The sequence below is a fragment of the Lepidochelys kempii genome, chromosome 3 (genome assembly GCF_965140285.1).
Source record: "Lepidochelys kempii isolate rLepKem1 chromosome 3, rLepKem1.hap1, whole genome shotgun sequence".
NCBI lineage: Eukaryota > Metazoa > Chordata > Testudines > Cheloniidae > Lepidochelys > Lepidochelys kempii.
Genome location: NC_136382.1, coordinates 206,839,335 through 206,860,270, shown reverse-complemented (window position 1 = coordinate 206,860,270; position 20,936 = coordinate 206,839,335). Strand labels below are relative to the sequence as shown.

Here is a 20,936-nt window from a genome sequence, read left to right as displayed (position 1 = left end):
GGGGGGGGAGCCCTGCAGGTCACAGCACAGAGCTGGAGTCAATATGTGTGTGAGGGGGGAGCTCTGCAGGTCACATCACAGAGCTGGTGTCAAGGTCACAGCACAGAGCCGGTGTCTCGGAGGGAGGGCGGGAGAGCGAAGCCCCGCAGATCGCACCGCAGAGCCGGTGTCAGTGGGCGGGGCGTTGTGTGTGTGTGTGTGGGGGGAAACCCTGGCGGTCACAGCACGGAGCCGGTGTCAATGCGGGGGGGGGGGGGCGCAGGTCACAGCGCAGAGCCGGTGTCAATGGGGGAGGGGAGTGAGGGGCGGGCCCTGCAGGTCACAGCGCAGAGCTAGTGCCAAGAGGCGGGGGGAAGTGTCTGTAAAGTGGCTCTACAGCGCCTACAGCTCCCAGCATGCCACGCTCCACGCGGCGCCGCGGGTCCGGCCGCGCTGCACGCTGGGGGCTGTAGTGTCGCGCGGAGGGGCGCTCGGCGGGTCCCCCCCGCTTGCGGGAGGTGGCTGCTGTCCTCGCGGCTCGCTCGGGGGGCTGGGGGCGGGGCGCCGCGCGCGGGGCGGCGGGGGCGCGGGGCTCGCGCTCCACGGCGCCGCGGGGAGGCCGGCCCGGCCCGGCCGGGGGCGGCTGCGCAGTGCGGCGCCGGACTGGAGGCAGTTAACCGTCGCGGCGTCCGGTCAGTTCCGTGTTTACACGCCCACCCCGGGGAGTGAGAGCGGTGCGAGGCGCAGCAGGGAGCCTTCTCGCAGCGTAGTAAGAGCTCTCCGGCCCCTCCGAACGGGGGGTCCCTCGGGCCCCCCAGCAGGGAACGCTTCCCTCTCCCCCCCTCCTCCTCAGACATACAGTAGCGGGGGGTGCTGCTCCCCATCCCCGCAGAAGAGCTCTCTAGCCCTTCCCCCACCCAGCAAGGGTCTCTTCTGCCTCCCGCAGCAGGGGTGCTGCTTCCTTCAACCAGCAGATCTCTAGCTTCCCTCCCCCACTTAACAGGGGCGCTCCCCCCCCCCCCCCCGCCACGGCAGAGGGTGCTCTCCCCTTTACCCGCCAAGCATCAGGGAGTCTCTGATCCCCCACCTCACCGTCAGGGAGTCTCCCTTCCCTGCGGGATGTTCTCCAGAAGGAGCCATGCCGATGTCAAGAAATCTACACAGAAAGCTCTGGACCCAAAGAAGGACGTCCTGACCCGCCTCAAGCACCTCAAAGCGCTGCTGGGTGAGTCGGGGTGGGGTGGCAGCAGACAGGGTGCAGACCTTGGGGGCTTTAAACTAAAGGACTCTGGGGAGGGGAGTGAGGAGCTGTCAGTTGGCTTGCTAAATACTCTTTCCCCTCCCCACTGGATTATTCCTCCCCACTGCAGGACTGTGCCCTGCTGGGTGCTGAATATTGTATTCTGAGAGCAGGCACCAGTAAAAGGGGATTGAAAGGTCCCCACAGCAGCTCTGGGTCTGTCACTTCCTTCTCTTCAACGAATGAATACATGGCTGAAATCCAGTTACTCTGGTCAGGGCATGACTCTTACAAGCCAAGGGACTGCTGCTCCTGGGCTCCGAGGACATGCTTGCTAAGCATCTCTGATTTATTTATTTCTGTTATGGTGGCATGTAAAGGCCCCAAATCAGGGACCCATCTTGCTAGGCACTGAACACACATGTAACAAAAAGACCTCCCTTGCCCCAAACAGCTTATAGTCTAAGCATGCAGATGAAAGATGTGGATGCTACAAAAAGACTGGGAAGGGGGACCTCAGTGGTCACATCATAGTCTTTCAGCACAAGAAGGAGTTAGTTTTAAAATTGCCTTGAAATCTTTTTCTCTTTCTTTCCCCCAAACCCGCGCCCTCCCCCCCCCAAAGGGGGAATTGTCTCTGTGTGAGCATTTTCAGAGAATGGGGGGAAAAACTGCTTTTTGTTTCTTTCTCAGTTTCATTTTTTGGTTTAAAAAAACTACCTTAGTTACATATCAGTTAATCAAAGAGAGAGATTTTATGTCATTCCTGATTGTAGCTGTACTATATAATAATAAAAAAAAACTTCTTTTCCAAATAAAATCTACTGACTAGTGTATACTGAGCAAAACTTAAGCAAGGGGATAGTCTCCATCCCACTTTCTGTTTTAATTGTAAACATTGCAGCTGATACTGTTATGATTAATGTCTCTTACATACATTTAAGCAAATATTTTAAATTCTATTAGGATAAAAGGAAATGGCTGCTTTATAAAATCAGAATTCAGGATGTCTTAACTGTAGTTCTAAACTATTAGGGGAAAAGGGCACAATAGGATGGGTAAAACCTTTCAGGATGTTCCAGGAAATGTAACAAGATTATATCTAATTGAAGTGAAATATAAATCAGTTATTCAAATCACTTTAGTGACATTTTGATGGAATACTTTATTCTTACACTAAATTAACCTGTGAGTATTATGTGAACGTGGTTGAGGTGGAGATTGATGACAGGTTAAATAAAACTTGAAGGTTTCTTAAAATTAAATAACTTATTTAAAAAAATAAATTTAAAATTAAATATGAATTTGATAACCTACATTAAGGCCTAACTTTGTAATCTATTAAAATCATTTATATTTAAATAAAACAAAAATATTCAGGCAGTACAGGTTTGCTGCCAAAGTTCTTAAAGAAAGTCAAACTACTGGCTAAGCACCTGGAACCAGAACTTGCTGATGTGCTAAGACCAGGTTTTGACAGCAGTAGTCTGTTCTGCAGGTACAGAGAGAATATTTTCTTCATTTCAGTTCATTGAACTAGTTTAGTTCAGTAGCTAGCTTATTCAAAGTTGAGACACCAGTTGGGAGTCGAAAAAGTAGAAAAACTTTTTTCGTCTTTCAAGCTATGAATATTGAAGAGGTCTGAGAGGACGAGATCTACTAGTTCTAAAATCTTGAAGCAATTAGTTCAGTTCACTATAGATAATATTTAATTGTTTAATAAATCAATTAGCTTTAAGTGAAAAATATGTTTTGATAAACTTATTTTATATATGTACCCAGTACTTTAAGGTACTTTTATTTAACTAATAAAGAACTAATTTTAAAATGCTGTTTTGTGCATTTTTAGTTGTATTCCAATTTCCTTTCCAAATCTAGCTTGACACAAATCATGAGTAAAAAAATTAATAATCTTGTAGATAAATGTCATTCACCATTTTCTAACATAATAAAAATGTAAAAACTAAGAATCTGAAAAAATGTGTATTCAGCTGTGCAGATGATTAAATAAATGTTTATAGATTTAGTGTATCGTTTTGGTTAGCAAAAAAGTACTGAATTTAAAGTAAAGGTTATATGTAGTTGCGTATGAACGTGTTTTAATGGTTATACCAATCAATGAAAATCAACATTCTTTAGGAAAAGAACTAAAAATACAAATACAGAACAAGATCAAAATCAATTATTTAAATGGAGGTTTCCTACTTGCTGACTTAAATCATGATTTAAATCAATCCACTTTGGAGAACAAACCCCATGTTTTTGTCATTTAAAATAATAAAATCCAAAACAGCCCTTGCAGGGTTAATTTCTTGTTGTGTCATATCAGTTGTATGGAATCAGTCTATGCTATGAAGATGTCCTTGATAAAAGGCAATGTAGAAGAAACGTTTACAGTCCATTAATTATTTCCTGATGAATTTAGTTCTCTGAAATAAAAATTTTTGCCCAAATACAGTCTTGTGACTTTCTGTACATTCTGAACGTGTTCTGTTTATCAGTATATAGTTAGTTGGAAATATTAAAAATAAAACACAAACCAAAGTAACCAAATTTGTGTAAACATTTTGTTTCTTTGCTTAGTCATTCTTTGATTACATTTCATTCTCACTCAGCCAAGAACATTAAAACATGCATCTTGGTTCATACAGTAAGTTGGTGACGTTATTACAGGGGGACTGGTTACTCTTTATATCCACCTAAATAACTTAACAAACTATTCTTCGGCTAGAAATTTAATAGAAAAGTTTATGTAATTTTAAAAAGAGTGAGTGTTGCTAAGGCCGTGTCTACACTACCTGCCGGATCGGCTCGTAGCGATCGATCTATCCGGGATCGATTTACCGCATCTAGTGTAGACGCGATAAATTGATCCCCGATCGCTCTGCCGTCGACTCCGGAACTCCACCGTGGCAAGAGGCGGAAGTGGAGTTGATGGGGAAGCGGCAGCTGTTGATCCCATGCCGCGAGGACGCGAAGTAAGTGATTCTAAGTCGATCTAAGATACGTTGACTTCAGCTACGCTAGTCTCGTAGCTGAAGTTGCGTATCTTAGATCGATCCCCCCCCAGTGTAGACCAGGCCTAAGAGTAAACTACACTATCAATCACAAAATTCAAGCATATAAAGTAAAGAAATTAATAGTTAAGAATTAAAAAAAACCCATATACTGCCTAGATGAACGCATTCTCATCCATATAAAGAAATTTCATCACAGCACAACCCTAACACGAACCCATGGTTTGCTGGTTTATTTGAAGATTTTTTGCTATCTTTATTTCAGTAGAGTTTTCTTTCAAGGGATAGTCTTAAATGGAAATTATTATTAGCTAATATTTATCAAATGACATTTGAATTTTTTTTAAAGTACTTATAATTTGACTGTTCTTTTAATGTTAAGACAATAATTGTTAGTGATTAGTAAAATGATGTATATATGTGAGCCTGCATTAGAAGCAGGTCAACATGTGTCATTAATCTCAAATATAAAATTCTGTTGGTTTTCTTTTCAAAAGGGTTTTGTGTGAGTTTACTGGTGAAAGAATAGTATTTTTAGATCAGAGTGAAGGTTGTTGTGAGTAAATGTCCTTAATTTTTCATTTCTACTGTTTGATTTTTGTAAATAATGTGACAAGAAACTACATTGTTATTTAACAGCCTTAATTGTTGTTTGAAACAAAGTTGGTGGTTTGGTTTTTTTTTTTTTTTTGGTCTTTGTAAAGGTTTTGGAATTTCACGTCTGTTTTATTTTAAACATTTACTTTTGTTTTTAGTGTTTTCATTTATCTACACAATAGGAAATATAACAAAGTGGGATGGGGTAGATCACCAGATTAAACTAAGAGAGGTGAAAAAGGCTTTGAAGGAACCAGTCTCATTTGATACACACCTGACAAGATATACTCCTTAGGTAGCTAAATTATCAAAACATGCATGTGCAGCACAGTCTAACTTCATTTCCAATGTTGGTTAAGTCAGCAAACTGTCAGACCCAAAACTAGAACGCACATAGGTTTTTTTGCACAGCTAAAGCCTCCTTGGCAAATCAATGTACTTCTGTCCCTTGGTTAAACTATCTGAAAAATGTGGCTAATGATTTCCAGTTAGCTAGTATTTTTTTTTTATTTGTAGATCGTTAAGTACTTTACAAAGGTGAGTAAGAATTATTATCCCTATTTTATGTTTGGCGGCAGTACAGAAACTCAAGCCCACTTGTATTAAAAAGTGGCAGTTTGTTGCTAAGATGTAGTTCTGTCAACTCAGAGGTCAGCAGTCTGTTCTCAGCACTGTCTTAAACTTCTGTGTAACCTTTGGCAAGTCACTTAAGCCCTGATCATCAAAGGTACTAAAACACCTAAACTCCAGACTTAGGTGCCTCAGGCTCAGATTTAGGTGCATAAGACCCAGGTTTAGGCTCCACTCTGATCCACAAAATTCCTGCCGAACCCTTGTGGGCAACTAAACTCATTCTGAGCCGATGGGTATGTTTTCACTAGTGCTTATGTCAGCAAAATTTTTGTTGCTCAGGGGTGTGAACCCCCCCTTCCCCGAGAGACACAAATTTTGCCAGCATAAGTGCTCGTATCGGCAGGAGATACTCTCCAACATAGCTAGTGCTATTCATTGAGTTGGTTTTATGATGTCATAGAACTGGAAGGGACCTCAAGAGGTCCTCTATTCCAGTCTCCTGCAATCAAGGACTTAGTATTATCTTAGTATAGTCCTGCAGGACTAAGTATTATCTAGACCATCCCTGAAAGGTGTTTGTCCAACCTGCTCTTAAAAATCTCCAATGATGGAGATTCCACAACCTCACTAGGCAATTTATTTCAGTGCTTAACCCCCCTGACAGTTAGGAACTTTTTCCCAAAGTCCAACCTAAACCACCCTGGCTGCAATTTAAGCCCATTGCTTCTTGTCCTATCCTCAGAGGTTAAGAGGAACAATTTTTCTCCCTCCTCCTTGTAACAACCTTTTATGTATTTGAAAACTTATCATGTCCCCTTCTCAGTCTTCTCGTCTCAAGACTAAACAAACCCATTTTTTTCAATCTTCCCTCGTAGGTCATATTTTCTAGACTTTTAATCATTTTTGTTGCTCTTCTCTGGACTTTCTCCAGTTTGTCCACATCTTTCCTGAAATGTGGCGTCCAGAACTGGACACAATACTCCAGTTGAGGCCTCATCAGGGCGGAGTAGAGCAGAAGAATTACTTCTCGTGTCTTGCTTACAATACTCCTGCTAATACATCCCAGAATGATGTTTTCGTTTTTTTTTTTTTTGCAACAGTGTTATACTGTTGACTCATATTTAGCTTGTCATCCATTATGACCCCCAGATCCCTTTCTGCAGTACTCCTTCCTAGGCAGTCATTTCCCATTTTGCATGTGTGCATATGATTGTTCCTTCCTGAGTGGAGTACTTTGCATTTTTCCTTATTGAATTTCATCCTATTTACTTCAGACCATTTCTCCAGTTTGTCCAGATCATTTTGAATTTTAATCCTATCCTCTGAAGCACTTGCAACCCCTCCCAGCTTGGTATCGTTCGCAAACTTTATAAGTGTACTCTCTATGCCATTATCTAAATCATTGATGAAGATATTTAACAGAACCCGGACCCAGAACTGATCCCTGCGGGACCCCACCCGTTATGTCCTTCCAGCATGACTGTGAACCACTAACAACTACTCTCTGGGAACAGTTTTCCAACCAGTTGTGCACCCGTTTTATAGTAGCTCCATCTAGGTTGTATTTCCCTAGTTTGTTTATGAGGTCATGCAAGACTGTATCAAAAGCTTTACTAAAGTCAAGATAGACCACATCTACCACTTCCTCCCCCCCACCCCCCGCAGCCCATCCACAAGGCTTGTTACCCTGTCAAAGAAAGCTATCCGGTTGGTGTGACATGATTTGTGCTTGATAAATCCATGCTGACTGTTATTTATCACCTCATTATCTTCTAGGTGTTTGCAAATTGATTGCTTAATTATTTGCTCCATTATCTTTCTGCTTACAGAAGTTAAGCTGACTGGTCTGTAATTCCCCAGGTTGTTCTTATTTCTCTTTTTATAGATGGTCACTATATTTGCCCTTTTCCAGTCTTCTGGAATGTCTCCCATCTTCCATGACTTTTTAAAGATAATTGCTAATGGCTCAGATATCTCCTAAATCAGCTCCTTGAGTATTCTAGGATGCATTTCATTAGGCCTATGTGATTTGAAGACATCTAACTTGCCTAAGTAATTTTTGTCTTGTTCTTTCCCTATTTTAGACTCTGACCCTATCTCATTTTCACTGGCATTCACTATGTTAGACATCCAATCGCCAACAGCCTTCCTGGTGAAAACCGAAACAAAGAAGTCATTAAGCACCTCTGCCACTTCCACATTGTCTTTCCCCCTTCATTGAGTAATGGGCCTACTCTGTCCTTGGTCTTCCTCTTGCTTCTAATGTATTTGTAGAATGTTTTCTTGTTTCCTTGTATGTCCCTAGCTAGTTCGATCTCGTTTTGTGCCTTGGTTTTTCTAATTTTGTCCCTACATACTTGTGTTATTTGTTTATGTTCATCCTTTGTAATTTGACCGAGTTTCCACTTTTTGTAGGACTCTTTTTTTTTTTTTGAGTTCTAGATCATTGAACATCTCCTGGTTAAGCCAGGGTGTGTCTTTCCATACTTCCTATCTTTCCTACACATTGGGATAGCTTGCTCTTGTGCCCTTAATAATGTCTCTTTGAAAAACTGCCAGCTGTCTTCAGTTTTTTTTCCTTTAAACATGCTTCCCATGGGATTTAACCTGTTATTCCCAAGTTTGCTAAAGTCTGCCTTCTTGAAATCCATTAAAAAGAAAAGGAGTACTTGTGGCACCTTAGAGACTAACCAATTTATTTGAGCATAAGCTTTCGTGAGCTACAGCTCACTTCATCGGATGCATACTGTGGAAAGTGTAGAAGATCTTTTTATATACGCACAAAGCATGAAAAAATACCTCCTCCCACCCCACTCTCCTGCTGGTAATAGCTTATCTAAAGTGATCACTCTCCTTACAATGTGTATACACATTGTAAGGAGAGTGATCACTTTAGATAAGCTATTACCAGCAGGAGAGTGGGGTGGGTTATACACATTGTAAGGAGAGTGATCACTTTAGATAAGCTATTACCAGCAGGAGAGTGGGGTGGGTTATACACATTGTAAGGAGAGTGATCACTTTAGATAAGCTATTACCAGCAGGAGAGTGGGGTGGGAGGAGGTATTTTTTCATGCTTTGTGCGTATATAAAAAGATCTTCTACACTTTCCACAGTATGCATCCGATGAAGTGAGCTGTAGCTCACGAAAGCTTATGCTCAAATAAATTGGTTAGTCTCTAAGGTGCCACAAGTACTCCTTTTCTTTTTGCGAATACAGACTGACACGGCTGTTACTCTGAAACTTGAAATCCATTGTCTTTATTGTGCTGTTCTCCCTCCTACCATTCTTTAGAATCGTGAATTCTACCATTTCATGATCACTTTAACCCAAATTGCCTTCCACTTTCAAATTCTCAGCCAGTTCCTCCCTATTTGTCAAAATCAAAACTAGAACAGCCCCGCTAGTAGTTTTCTCCACCTTCTGAAATAAAAAAATGTCTCCAATACATTCCAAAAACTTCTTGGATTATCTGTGCTCTGCTGTGGTGTTTTCCCAACAGATGTCTGGGCAGTTGTCATCCCCCATCCCCACCAAGTCATGTGCTTTGGATGATTTTGTTAGTTGTTTAAAAAAAGCTTCATCCACCTCCTCTACCTCGTTAAGTGCCCTGTAGTAGACCCCTACCGTGACATCACCCTTGTTTTTTACCCCTTTTATCCTTACACAGAGACTTTCAACAAGTCTGTCTCTTATTTCTATCTCAACCTCAGTCCAAGTGTATATTTTTAATATATAAGGCAATACCTCCTCCCTTTTTCCCCTGCCTGTCCTTCCTGAGCAAGCTGTATCCTTCTGTACCAATATTCTAGTCATGCGTATTATCCCACCAAGTCTCCGTGATATCATAGTTGTGTTTATTTACTAGCATTTTGAGTTCTTCCTGCTTATTCCCCATACTTCTTGCATTAGTATATAGACATCTAAGATACTGATTTGATTTCCCCCTCCCTCCCAGTTCTGTCTCGTCTCTTCCTTATTTCTGCTATAACAGCCATGCTCCACCAGATTCCGACCCTTCTTCCAGGTTTCTGACTTATAGATTCATAGATATTAAGGTCAGAAGGGACCATTATGATCATCTAGTCTGACCTCCTGCACAACGCAGGCTACAGAATCTCACCCACCCACTCTTGCAATAAACCTCTCACCTATGTCGGAGCTATTGAAGTCCTCAAATCATGGTTTAAAGGCTTCACGATGCAGAGAATCCTCCAGCAAGTGACCCGTGCCCCATGCTACAGAGGAAGGCGAAAAACTTCCAGGGCCTCTTCCAATCTGCCCTGGAGGAAAATTCCTTCCCGACCCCAAATATGGCAATCAGCTAAACCCTGAGCATATGGGCAAGATTCACCAGCCAGCTACCCAGGAAAGAATTTTCTATAGTAACTTAGATCCCACCCCATCTAACATCCCATCACAGGCCATTGGGCCTATTGACACTGACTATTTAAAGATCAATTAATTGCCAAAATCATATTATCCCATCATACCATCTCCTCCATAAACTTATCAAGTTAAATCTTATCTGTTGGCTTTGGTCACCTGCCCTCGTGGAACCTAGTTTAAAGCCCTCCTCACTAGGTTATCCATTCTGTAGCCAGGTATGCTGTTCCCCTTCCTCGATAGGTGGACCCCGTTTCTGTTTAGCAGTCCTTCTTGCTGGAACAGCATCCCGTGGTCAAAGAAGCTGAAGCCCTCACAGCGACACCATCCTCACAGCCAGGCGTTCACCTCCAGGATGCATCTGTCTCTGCCGAGGCCCCTACCCTTGACTGGAAGGACTAAACAGAACATCACCTGTGTTCCCAGCTCCCTCACCCTTACTCCCAGAGCCCTGTAGTCACTTCTGACCTGCTGAGGGTCATACCTTGCAGTATCATTAGTGCCCACATGGATGAGTAGCATGGGGTAATAGTCAGAGGGCCAGATGAACCTCGACAGTCCTTCCATAACATCTTGAATACGGGCCCCTGGCAGGCAGCATACTGCCCGGGATGCCATGTCAGGGCGACAGATGGCTGTCTCCGTCCCCCTCAGAAGAGAGTCTCCACACAATCACCACTGCTCTTCGTTTTCTCCTGGGAGTGGTGGCTGTGATCCTCCCAGCCTTGGGGGTACGTGGCTTCTCCTCTTTAACCTTTGGGGGTGATTCCTCATCACTCATTGCCAGGGCAGCATAACGGTTCTCCATCAGCATGGTGGGTTGGTTGGGAGCAGAGGTGGAGCACTGCCTGCTGCCAGAAGTAACCAGCAGCCATCGTCCTCCCTGTGACAGAGCCTTATTATCCTCCCCTGGTGGCATGACAGCAGTCCTCTCTAGCTGGATAGTATCCTCAGCCTTGGAAGTCTCCATATGAATACTGTCAATGAATTCCTCATGTGCACGGATGCTCCTCGGCCTATCCACCTCCTGTAGCTCTCCTACCTGCTTCCTGAGAGATATCCCATTGGTGTAATGTGGCTACACAAGCGATCAAGCTGGATCAGTACAGCTGTGCCACTGTAATCTTGTAAGTGTAGAGATGGCATAAGATTTCAATGTAAAAGTTCCCTAGATACCTATGTGTCTGCCTCTGAGCATGTGCGCTTGTGCTCCACACTAGGCATCTGGGTGCCTATCTCCTGCTTGAGCCCCAGAGTGATCCACAAATCGGGGGCAAATAGGCATACAAATAACTAACTCATGTCCAGGCTCCCGTTCAGTGGGTGTGCTGAGAGGCTGCTTACCCGTTCAGGCCCCATTTACAGTCTGGCCACTGGATAAGGAAGTAGTGGTGGTGGGGCCACCTTTATAACTTTTAGCCCAGTGTCTAGAGCATTCACCTAGGATTTGGGAGACCCAGGTTCAATTTCCCCCTCTCTGCCAGAAGTGGGGAAAGAGGATTTGCACAGGGGTCTCCCACCTCTCATGTGTGTGCTCTGACCACTGAGCTATCGGATATTCTGTTGAGTCTCAGGAAACTACACTTGTTGAAGTTGTTCCACTATGGATAAATAAAGTGATTGGGACAGGGGGATTGGATCCCAGTGGGTACCCTAACCACCAGACTACACAGTTAATCTCTGCAGTTTCAGTAATGAGAACACTGAGTTTCTTATGTGTTAGGAAATAATGAAAAAGTTTCAGAATTGTTTGAAATACTGGGAGGGGGGAAGGGCAATGAGTTGAATCACTGGTGATTAGAGAGGAGTTTGGCCAGTAGATAGAATCATCATCAGCCTTTATTTGTTGGAGAAGAATTGGAATTACGAACTTTTGACAAACAAAGCTAGAAAGTAGACATGTCTAGAAGATGGGCAGGGTGTCTAATAGCATGGTTCTGTATAAAGCTTGCAATCTTGTCTTTTATTTTAGTCTTCAAATGGTTGAATGCAGTAGGTGGCTGTTTCTCATTCTAATTGTAGTAAATCTGAAAGCTACTGATCAATAATACAAATGGTATTTAGTGTTTAGATATGAAAAGTCAGTTAATCTACTAATGCTTTAAAATTGAAGGGAGTGATAGTCAAGGAATTGAATGGATTGAAGTGATGAAAATAATTCTAATGTGAAGGGATTGTCAAAAGTTAAGCAACAAGAAGGTTGGTGCTCAGCTTCAAAAAAAAAAGTGCAGAAAATCTACTGATTGCTTTGTAGTCTTAAAGATCAAATAAGATAATGAAAGCTTCATTCAGTATAGAAATTGAGGAAGAGAACATTGAGCTTGATCCTTCAGGTGCTATGTCTGATACCTTAATTGAAATGTGGCCATGATAGTGATATTATGTGTCTGTTTTGGGTCTTCTAAACAACTCTTCATAATCAGTTTTATTGAGAAGCAGTCTCTATTCATCTTAGACACCCAGAAATGAAAAAGGCTCAATCCGTGATAACCATAGGTACTACTACGTAAAAAAAAACAAAAAACAGGGTGTTAAATGAATAGTAGACCAAATTGAGCAGGAAAGTGGGAAGAACCACAGAAACTGAGGGGGAGGAAGAAGTCTGAAAAGTTTAAAAAATACCATTGATACTGCTGCTTCATTTGGCTTGGAAAGTTTCACTAGCAAGAAATGGAAGCCCCTGCGTCTCTGGAGCGTCCAACTCATGTTGGCACAGAAATGCAAGATTGAGGTCAGAAGTTCTGCCACCAGACGAGCCTTATGTATTTGGCTCACTTGCTTTTTGCTCTTCTCTCCATCTGAGAGAGCTCCATTCACCAGTGTAAGATTCCATCTATGCTGGTAGAATATGTTTCTGTATTCCTCTCATTGTTGTGAGGGTGCACAGTATGGAGGAGGACAGATATGATTTTTCATTGGGTACAACAGAATAAGGAAATCCAGTGATCTTACACACACGAGTGTTCAGAATTTTGTTTACATCAATTGATCATTTGCACCAGAACTGACAACTTGTGTGCAGAATTTCAGCAGAACCTTAATTATACTGGAACTAGCTGCCACTGGTGCAGTAAAAAGAGAGTGTTGCTGTTGGGTGCCCTTTTGACCTTTTGTCATTCAAAGTTGCAAATTGTTTCTCTGTGCTCTGCAAGAGAATTTTAGGAACAAAATAGCTTGGAAGGAAAAGGATGTAGCTATAAAAACGTATGCTTATCTCAGAATAACAGTAATTTTGTTAGTAGTTATCTACCCCGTTGTTAATGAGTTTATTTTTTGATTAGGCATTCCACCCTTCACTCCCCCATGAATAGAAGGGAAAGTGGTGTTTGTTTTTTTTAAATGATCTCATCTTTTTCATGCAAAATCCTGTAAATAGAAGCCTTGTTTTCTACTAGCTGTTGTATTTAACAGAAGGCATTCAGAGAGAGGAGTAAAACATTTAGTTTGCAAATTCAAGACCTGTATTTGTAGGAAACAATTGGCACAAAACACTTTCCATGGGTAGATCACTTTCATAGTACAGACTTAAAAAAACAAAACAAACAAAACTTGGCCCTTCAAAATGTATAAATAGCAAGTCAACAAAAACTATTATTTTACATTCTGAAATTGTACAGTGTTGTGGAGCTGTTGTTTTCCAATTAGTCTCTATAACTTTGATTAAAAGAAGGAATGGCCCCTTGAGAAATAGCACCACAATAGAGAGAAACCTGGGACAACAGAACATGCATTATCTACCGTGCTGTTATTCCCAGTGCATTGTTAGATAGACTCGTTGGGTTTGGCCTACCATGACCAGAGTGGATAAAAACTGATTAAATAAAAAACTTGTTTTAAAAAAAAATTAAATATATTTTTTTTAATTTGTTTAAAATTAATTTTGAAATTATGTCTACCTATGTTAAGGCCTGCTTTATAATCCATTAACATAAATAGACAAGATACTACATCAGCAATTCCTCAAATTTTAATGAGTTAAAGAGTGCTGCTGCTTTTTTTGAATTACATACAGAATCGGAGTGAAACATCTCAAACTTTATAAATATGTCACAGTTATGTACTGCATTAAGTATACTACTATTTTCAATCTTTACAATGCAGCAAATGCTAGTATTTACATTTTTCCAAATAGAAGTACTATACTTCCAGTTTCTGTTGCGCAGAATGGGTTTGCCTTAATTCAGGGGTTACCTGAGGGGGTGGTGAGGCTATTACATGGAGGGTTGCAAGCTATCAGCCTCCACCCCAAATCCTGCTTTGCTTCCAGCATTTATAATGGTGTTAAATTAAAAACACTTTTTAATATATTTATAAGTGGGGGAGGGGGGGTGTCTCAATTAGATGCTTGCTATGTGAAAGGGATCACCAGTACAAAAGTTTGAGAACCACTGCCTTAATTGCTTTTGATTTCATCTTAGTGAGCACATCAGAGAGAGTATTTTCTTCATTTGAACTAATTCATTCAAAGTTGACAAACCGTTTGGGAGTTAAAATAGCAGGCAAGCTTTTCTTCCAGTTTATAAACTAAAACCAGTTGGGAGAGGATGAGAGCTAATTCTAAAAACTTAGAGGACATGGGATCAGATTTTCAAAAGTATTTAGGCACCTAAAGGTGCGAATCGATGCCTAGTGAGATATTCAACAATCTGAATCTTGAGGTGCTGTTGAAAAATTCCACCCATAGTGATCAGAAGCAATATGGCAATTCACTAACTACAGGCGGTAGTTCCTGTGTTTAATAAAATAAGTTTTAAATACAAAAATATTTTGATAAACTTATTTGTTTATGTATGCAGCCCTTTAAGGTAGCTTTGTTTGTTCTAGTTAAATAATCTTAATGCTTTTTTAGCTTTCTAATTGGATTCCAGTTTCCATTAAGAAGCAGCTTGAAGCACAAGTAAAAATTATCTAGTAAATAAATGTCATTCACTATTTTCTAACATAATAAAAAAAGTAAAAGATGAAGAAGTTGAACAAATATATATTGAGCTATATAATTGCTTAAATAAACATGTATAAAGTGTATTGTCGTGGTGAGTGAGTGTGTGATGTGCTGGTAGATTTTGTGTTGATTTGTGCTGGTGGAAAATGAGGCACTATCTGTGTTTGGGGTTCTTGTGTGTGCTGGTTGTGTGATTGGTTTTGAAGAACTATGGCAGTTGAACCAAGTAATCCACCATTTGTGCATTCCCCTTTACACAAGCAATGAAACTGCTGCATGTAAATTAGCTGTAGAGTAGGGGTGGTGACTGGTGGAGTTACTTCTCAAAGGTTCTCAACCTTTTTACCCAGGGCCCCCCTAAACTTAAATAGGCAAACCTGCAGACCTCCAACTGGAGGTGATGCATGGGGGTGGGGTGGGTCATGTGTGGTCACGTGCTTCCCCCGATTTTTGAATTCCAGTTGGCAGTGCTCCCTGAAGTGCTGATGTAGCAGGTCAGAGCCGTGTTGTATCTTGGCTAGCTGCTACCTGCTTATGGAGTCAGTGGCTGAGAGGTAACCCCTTCTGAAAGCAGGGGGAAATCTCTCTTCTGCAGTTACACTGGTCATTTTGGTCGTGCTCCCTCCCTCCCCCAGCCCAGAGAGGCTGGGTGGCCTACTGAAGTGAGTCAATGGATGGAGGTGTGCGGCACTCAGGGCTGAAGCTCAGTTTATTTTGGCGGAACCCTTGAAACTGGCTCGCAGACCCCCAGAGAGCCATGGACCTCTGGTTGAGAACTAGTGGTCTAGGACTCTTGACGTGGCTTAGTTACATGCCTTCGAGCTAGTCTACACTGGCAACACTAAAGTGCTGCCATGGCAGCGCTTTAACTTGCCTTGTGTGGTTGCAGCACAGTGCTGGGACAGAGCTCTCCCAGTCCTCTAAAAAAAAACTCATCTCCTTGAGGGGCATAGCGCCCACTGCTGGGAGTGCGGCTCCCAACACTGGTGCACTGTCTACACTGGCGCTTTACAGCACTGAAACTTGCTGCGCTCAGGGGGGTGTTTTTTCATACCCCTGAGCGAGAAAGTTGCAGCACTGTAAATTGCCAGTGTAGACAAGCCCTTACTATAGCAGTATATGGCACAGGTATAGTTCATAAAGTCAAAATGGCTGAGAACTTAAAAACTGGATGCTAAAAGAATGCATATTCCAGTGATGATTGAACCTGGTGAAATTCTGAACAAAATGAGCACTCAACCATACTTGTAGCGGTTTTCGTCACTTCATGTTGACTCGACAGACCTGCTAGGCCTTAGAGCAGGGGCAATGAATTAATTTTTTGTCAAGGTCCAAATTTCTTGGTAAAGGCTTAGTCAAGGTACGGACTGCAGAGAAGAAAATAAAAAAAATTAACAATGATAAGTAAATAAAAAGATTTTGGGATCGCTTCAAAAGCATCTGGCAGTCTGGATTTGGCTTGCAGTCTGCCTGTTGATTACCCCTACCTTAGAGTGACACATAGGTCAGCAATCCTGGAATCTTATCTATATAAGTGGTAGTTCTGTGTAAATCAATGATAAAGAGTAACAGACTTTTATGGTGATATCAGTTTTCTGTTAGGTTCATGGCGACCTAATGCAGTATAGACATGTTTGTGTCACAGAAGAATTGTTCAGTTAAAAGATCATTAGTGGAAGCTGGCAGAGCTATGATACACAGAGGGATACTTGGTCTGTTTCTCTACGCTGTTGCGGGGCGGGTGGGACCCTAATGTTTATATAATGCTAAACAAGCATTAATTCCCTGGTGGGGTAAGGGAATATTCTTTCCATTTTACAGGTAAGAAAGCAGACGCCCAAAGAGATTGAAGCCAACATTTTCAAATGTGAACCACTTACTTAACTGTATGACTTTGAGGTGTTGAGTACATGTTGACTTAATAGGAGATCTGGGTGCTCTGTATTTCTGAAAATCAGACCACTTACTAGGATAATAAATTTAGATTTTTTTTTAACTATTGTGAATGTACTGTATGCTTTGACTTGCTAAACATATTTGATTATAATGTTGCTTTTGAAACAATTATAAACATTGATTCTGCAAAAATATAGTAAACTAATTTTACTGTTGTAAAATGTGATCTTGCTGATATTATGGTGTGCTCAAAATTTGATATCTCAGTCAGAAACATCCATATATATATAATTTCAAAGAAAACTACCAGATGCACCAGGTCGCCTCACAGTGCTCCTCTGTATCAGGTTTAGTGTTGCTATTGTTCATAAAAGATCAGTAGGACTACCAAGAAAAGTGTCAGCCAGTGTCCAAGTTCATTCTTCCCAGCAACAACAAATTATGATGAGAAACCAAATAAAGGTGGCACAGAAAATTCAAAGGATATAGAAACTAACCCACTGTGCAATTTTGCACAGATTGGCCATCCTATGTCTAGAGAAAAACAGGCATTTATGATCCATTCTAAGCCCATTTCAGAGTACAACCTTAACAGTAGAGTCACTACCAGGCACCTCCATAATGTAATGTAATTTTATATTGGTGAGCTTCCATGCTGGTTTTGCGACAGAATTTGACTAGCAAATGTTATTAATAGAGGTCTGCACGTTCTTCTTAGAAATCTGGTGCACCAAATTAATTCTGGTAGCCTCTTCTAGGTTTTCATAACTATACATGGAGCAATCACTGCAGTTTTACTTGCAATTCTTTTTGCACATGTAGGTGGCCAGTTAGACAGCTTGCTGGCTCTCTGTGTTTGTTTATTGCAAATGCATGTATAAGTATGAGTGTCTGGGCCCCCTCCAGCCCCCCATTGTTGTTTGTTTTTATTTGTAAGTGATAGGACAAAACTTGTGCTTGAAGTATTGGGAACTGTTTTCTTGAAAATACTAATTTTTCTTCAGCTCCCTTTCATAAAGGGAAATGGAAAGAGACTTTAAATATCCACTTTTGAACATTAGTAGTGCAGTATAAATGTAATGTTAAATATTTTATAGAAAATAATGTGACAGTTCTGTTATTGCTACGTTAATAGTAGATTTTTTTCATGGTAACTTTTGTTTGGGGAAAATACTGGCTTCATATTTCTGGTGTTTGTAAGTTACATTGTCTTGTCTTGTACTTTTTCTTAATTTTTCAGATATTGTCGAAGGAAGTGACCTGAAGCAATTTTTTGAGATCAACTATTCTCAAATTTATTTTATCTTCTATGAAAATTTCGTAACACTGGAAAATAGCTTGAAACAAAAAGGTAATCTGTCCTGTCCTACAGTTTTGCCAGGATTTTTTCCATAAACCTGCAGGTGTTCTTAATCAGTTTTAAAAGCATTCCAATAAACACACACTCTAATTGGTATTTCTTCCATACCTTGCTGTATTCATAATCCTTTCATAGTTCCATACATTATAATATTTTATGTACCCTTAGCATCAATACTGTTTACATTTTAAGTTTTCAGGTACTTAAGCTTCATTTTGTAAACTCAAGCCAGAAAAAGTAACTTGTTAAAGTAACTCTTGAGCATTCCCTTCAACTTCTGATTTTTTTTCCTAAGAATTTGGATTTATAAATCTTAAACAAAGGAAAGCTGCTAGAACGATCAATAGAAGCTGTTATAGGTACATGCAAAAATCATGACCTAGAACAAAGCATTTCAAAAACACTTGTAGGTATGGGGATATTGCTGGTTTAACTACTACTAATTTAAAATCCATTGATCATTATGTGGTTGACTTTCCACTTAGCAATGAACAATTCTACCCATATCTACAAATCAGAGGTTTTTTTGAAACTATGAATTAAAGGTGGAAAATAAGATCTGTAAAGAATGAGGAAAATATATTTGCAATATGCCCTAACATTATTTCTAAAATACGCTTCATATGATACCGATTGCTGACAAGGAGTTTTCAAAACCCCCCATAACTTTTCAGCTCAAATCCACAAAGAGACTTAAATGTTGCAATTCCTAACTTTTAGATGCCTAGAAAATCACTGAACAAAAATGGGATCCACAAAGTCTGAATTGGGCAGCTAGACTCCCTGTACAATGAATAGGAGGAGATAGGCACCTAAGAATGGGATCCAAAAAAGCCAGCCTGCTAGGTGGGGAACTGCCTAAGCTACCTAATGGGAAATGCCAACGAGGAAGGTGTGGTAAGTCCCATCAACAGAGTTTGGTGCTGAAGTCTGGGCTGCAGGGAGATTCCTATCTCTGCTTGAGATCCACAGCCATGAACCCTCTCCTCGAGTAAGATGGCTTCAGCACCTAATACCATGGAAAATGACTGGGGATTGGGAGGGAGGAGGAGGAGCCAGAGGCAGCAGAGACCTCCTTCATAATCTTTAACCCAGTGTTTTAAGGTAGTTACCTGGGATGTAGGAGAAGTTGATTCAATTTCTCCCTCTAATGAGGAGAAGGGATTTGAACAGAAGTTCCCCAGCTCTCACATGATATTTTGTCTGCTTCAAACAAGGGAAATGAGTCCTTGCCCAACAGGGGTGTGAAATTAACAGAAAATGATTAACACTAGTTGGTAGAAGAGGTAAGACTAGGCCTTATGGTCTCCTGGTTCCCATCACTGTGGGTCTTTCTATAAGCCAAAAGATATTTTGATGGATGACATTGTTTTTGCTTGTCTTGCTTGGAGCTCTAGCTCTGTGTGTGTATTGTATGCATACGGCGCAGGAGGTTCAGCAGGACCCTGAACACTTGAAGTGCAGCTGGAACATTCAGAAAATTGGTGGCAGTTTTTCAACTTCTATGGCACAAGCGGAAATGGCAGTTTGCTACTGTTTATAGCATAGGTGTGGTTTGCACACAAAGTTGCACCACATCAACTAAAGTTGAGATTTTTAAAGCAATTTAGTTAAATCCGTGAAAAATGCTGTGTGGACACTTATGAGCCAGTTTTAAGTTGACTTAAATCTGTTTTGTTTGCGTTGGTAAATTTACAAGCACCAGCTAATCTAATATAACTGGTTTTAAACTGACAAGTGTGTTCAGATAGGTTTTTGAATTTGCACTGATTTAACTAAATCCATTTAAAAACCAATTTAAGTTAGTACAACTTGTGTGTAGACAAAGCCTTTTCAGGGAAGGAAAGGATTAACTAGTCTTCAAATGGCTTATTTAAAAAACACATTTTAAAAAATATATGTTTAAATATATTCTCTTTATTAACTGAAAGCTATTTAAAGACTGTAATGATAAATTTAATATAGATTATGCCTTGGCACAAAAATTAAGCATTGTATATACACCAAATGTTTATATATATTGTTGCGGAATAATTAAGTCCCAGATCCTGTAAATACGCTTGTGCTCAATTTTAATCATATGAATAGTTCCTTTGACTTCAGTTAACATGAAGGTTCTTCGGTGGAACTATGCATGTGCTTTAAGTTAAGCAAGAAGATATGAGTTTGCAGGATTGGGGCCTTAGGTGTTATATATTGATTAACTGCTAATATACTGCAATATGGGGATATACCTTTCTGTTGTGGCTCAAAGCCTTTCAGTTCACTTAAATAAAAAAATCATTCTGTTCCTTTTTAGGTTTTCTTGCGATTATAGAACAACAAACCACGTTATTTTGATATGAAATACTGTTTTCTGTATTGCAGGGAATAAATCACAAAGGGAGGAGCTGGACTCCATTCTGTTTCTTTTTGAAGTAAGTTATCTTATTACACTGTTTACTCCACAGTGAGACCTACAAATATTATTCTTCACTACTTCATTCCTTGCATAATCATTTACACCTGTACAGAGTAAATTTAATATGCACAAATCAAAATGGTGGTATTGTTTTATTCCCATTTTGCGCAAGTGTCAGTGACCATATAAGATTCAGGCCCTGTATTTAGTAATACTTCTTTTTTTAAATAAATTTGCAGAAATAAACTCTGTATTATGATACATGAATAACCATGAGCTTGAGTAATATCCAGACCTAAGAAATTCAAAATGAAAATAAAAGCTATTTCATCTTGCAACATTATATGGAGCCTAGTTGTAGACTCCTCTGGCCTTTAATCACTATTATATATTGTATTAGTCCGTTTCTTCCAATCAGAATAAAGGAATTTTTAAAATCGCTTGACTTCAGCCTTTTAGGCTTTCTGATGAATGCTAATGAAAAATATCACTAAAAATCACATTTAAATTATTTTAGACCATAAATATTGTAGAAATATAAAAC

The 20,936-nt window shown here is 40.5% G+C and overlaps 1 protein-coding gene across 13 annotated transcripts in view; it reads left to right on the top strand.

Annotated features, from left to right (window-relative positions):
* The first annotated feature begins 599 nt into the window (after positions 1 to 599).
* Positions 600 to 20,936, top strand: part of RALGAPA2 (Ral GTPase activating protein catalytic subunit alpha 2) — a 306,764-nt gene continuing 286,427 nt past the window's right edge. For 11 of the 13 annotated variants that reach the window (XR_012158341.2, XR_013635627.1, XR_013635626.1 and 8 more), the window contains exons 1-3: positions 601 to 1,204; positions 17,872 to 17,982; positions 20,359 to 20,408. Coding sequence is in view for 8 of the 13 variants with exons in the window: in XM_073339773.2 (XP_073195874.1) it covers positions 1,099 to 1,204; positions 17,872 to 17,982; positions 20,359 to 20,408 (267 nt within the window). In the remaining 5 variants the exon portion in view is untranslated. Of the gene's footprint in view, positions 1,205 to 17,871; positions 17,983 to 20,358; positions 20,409 to 20,936 lie in introns of all 13 variants that reach the window. The other 2 variants (XM_073339780.2, XM_073339781.2) reach the window with 1 other exon arrangement.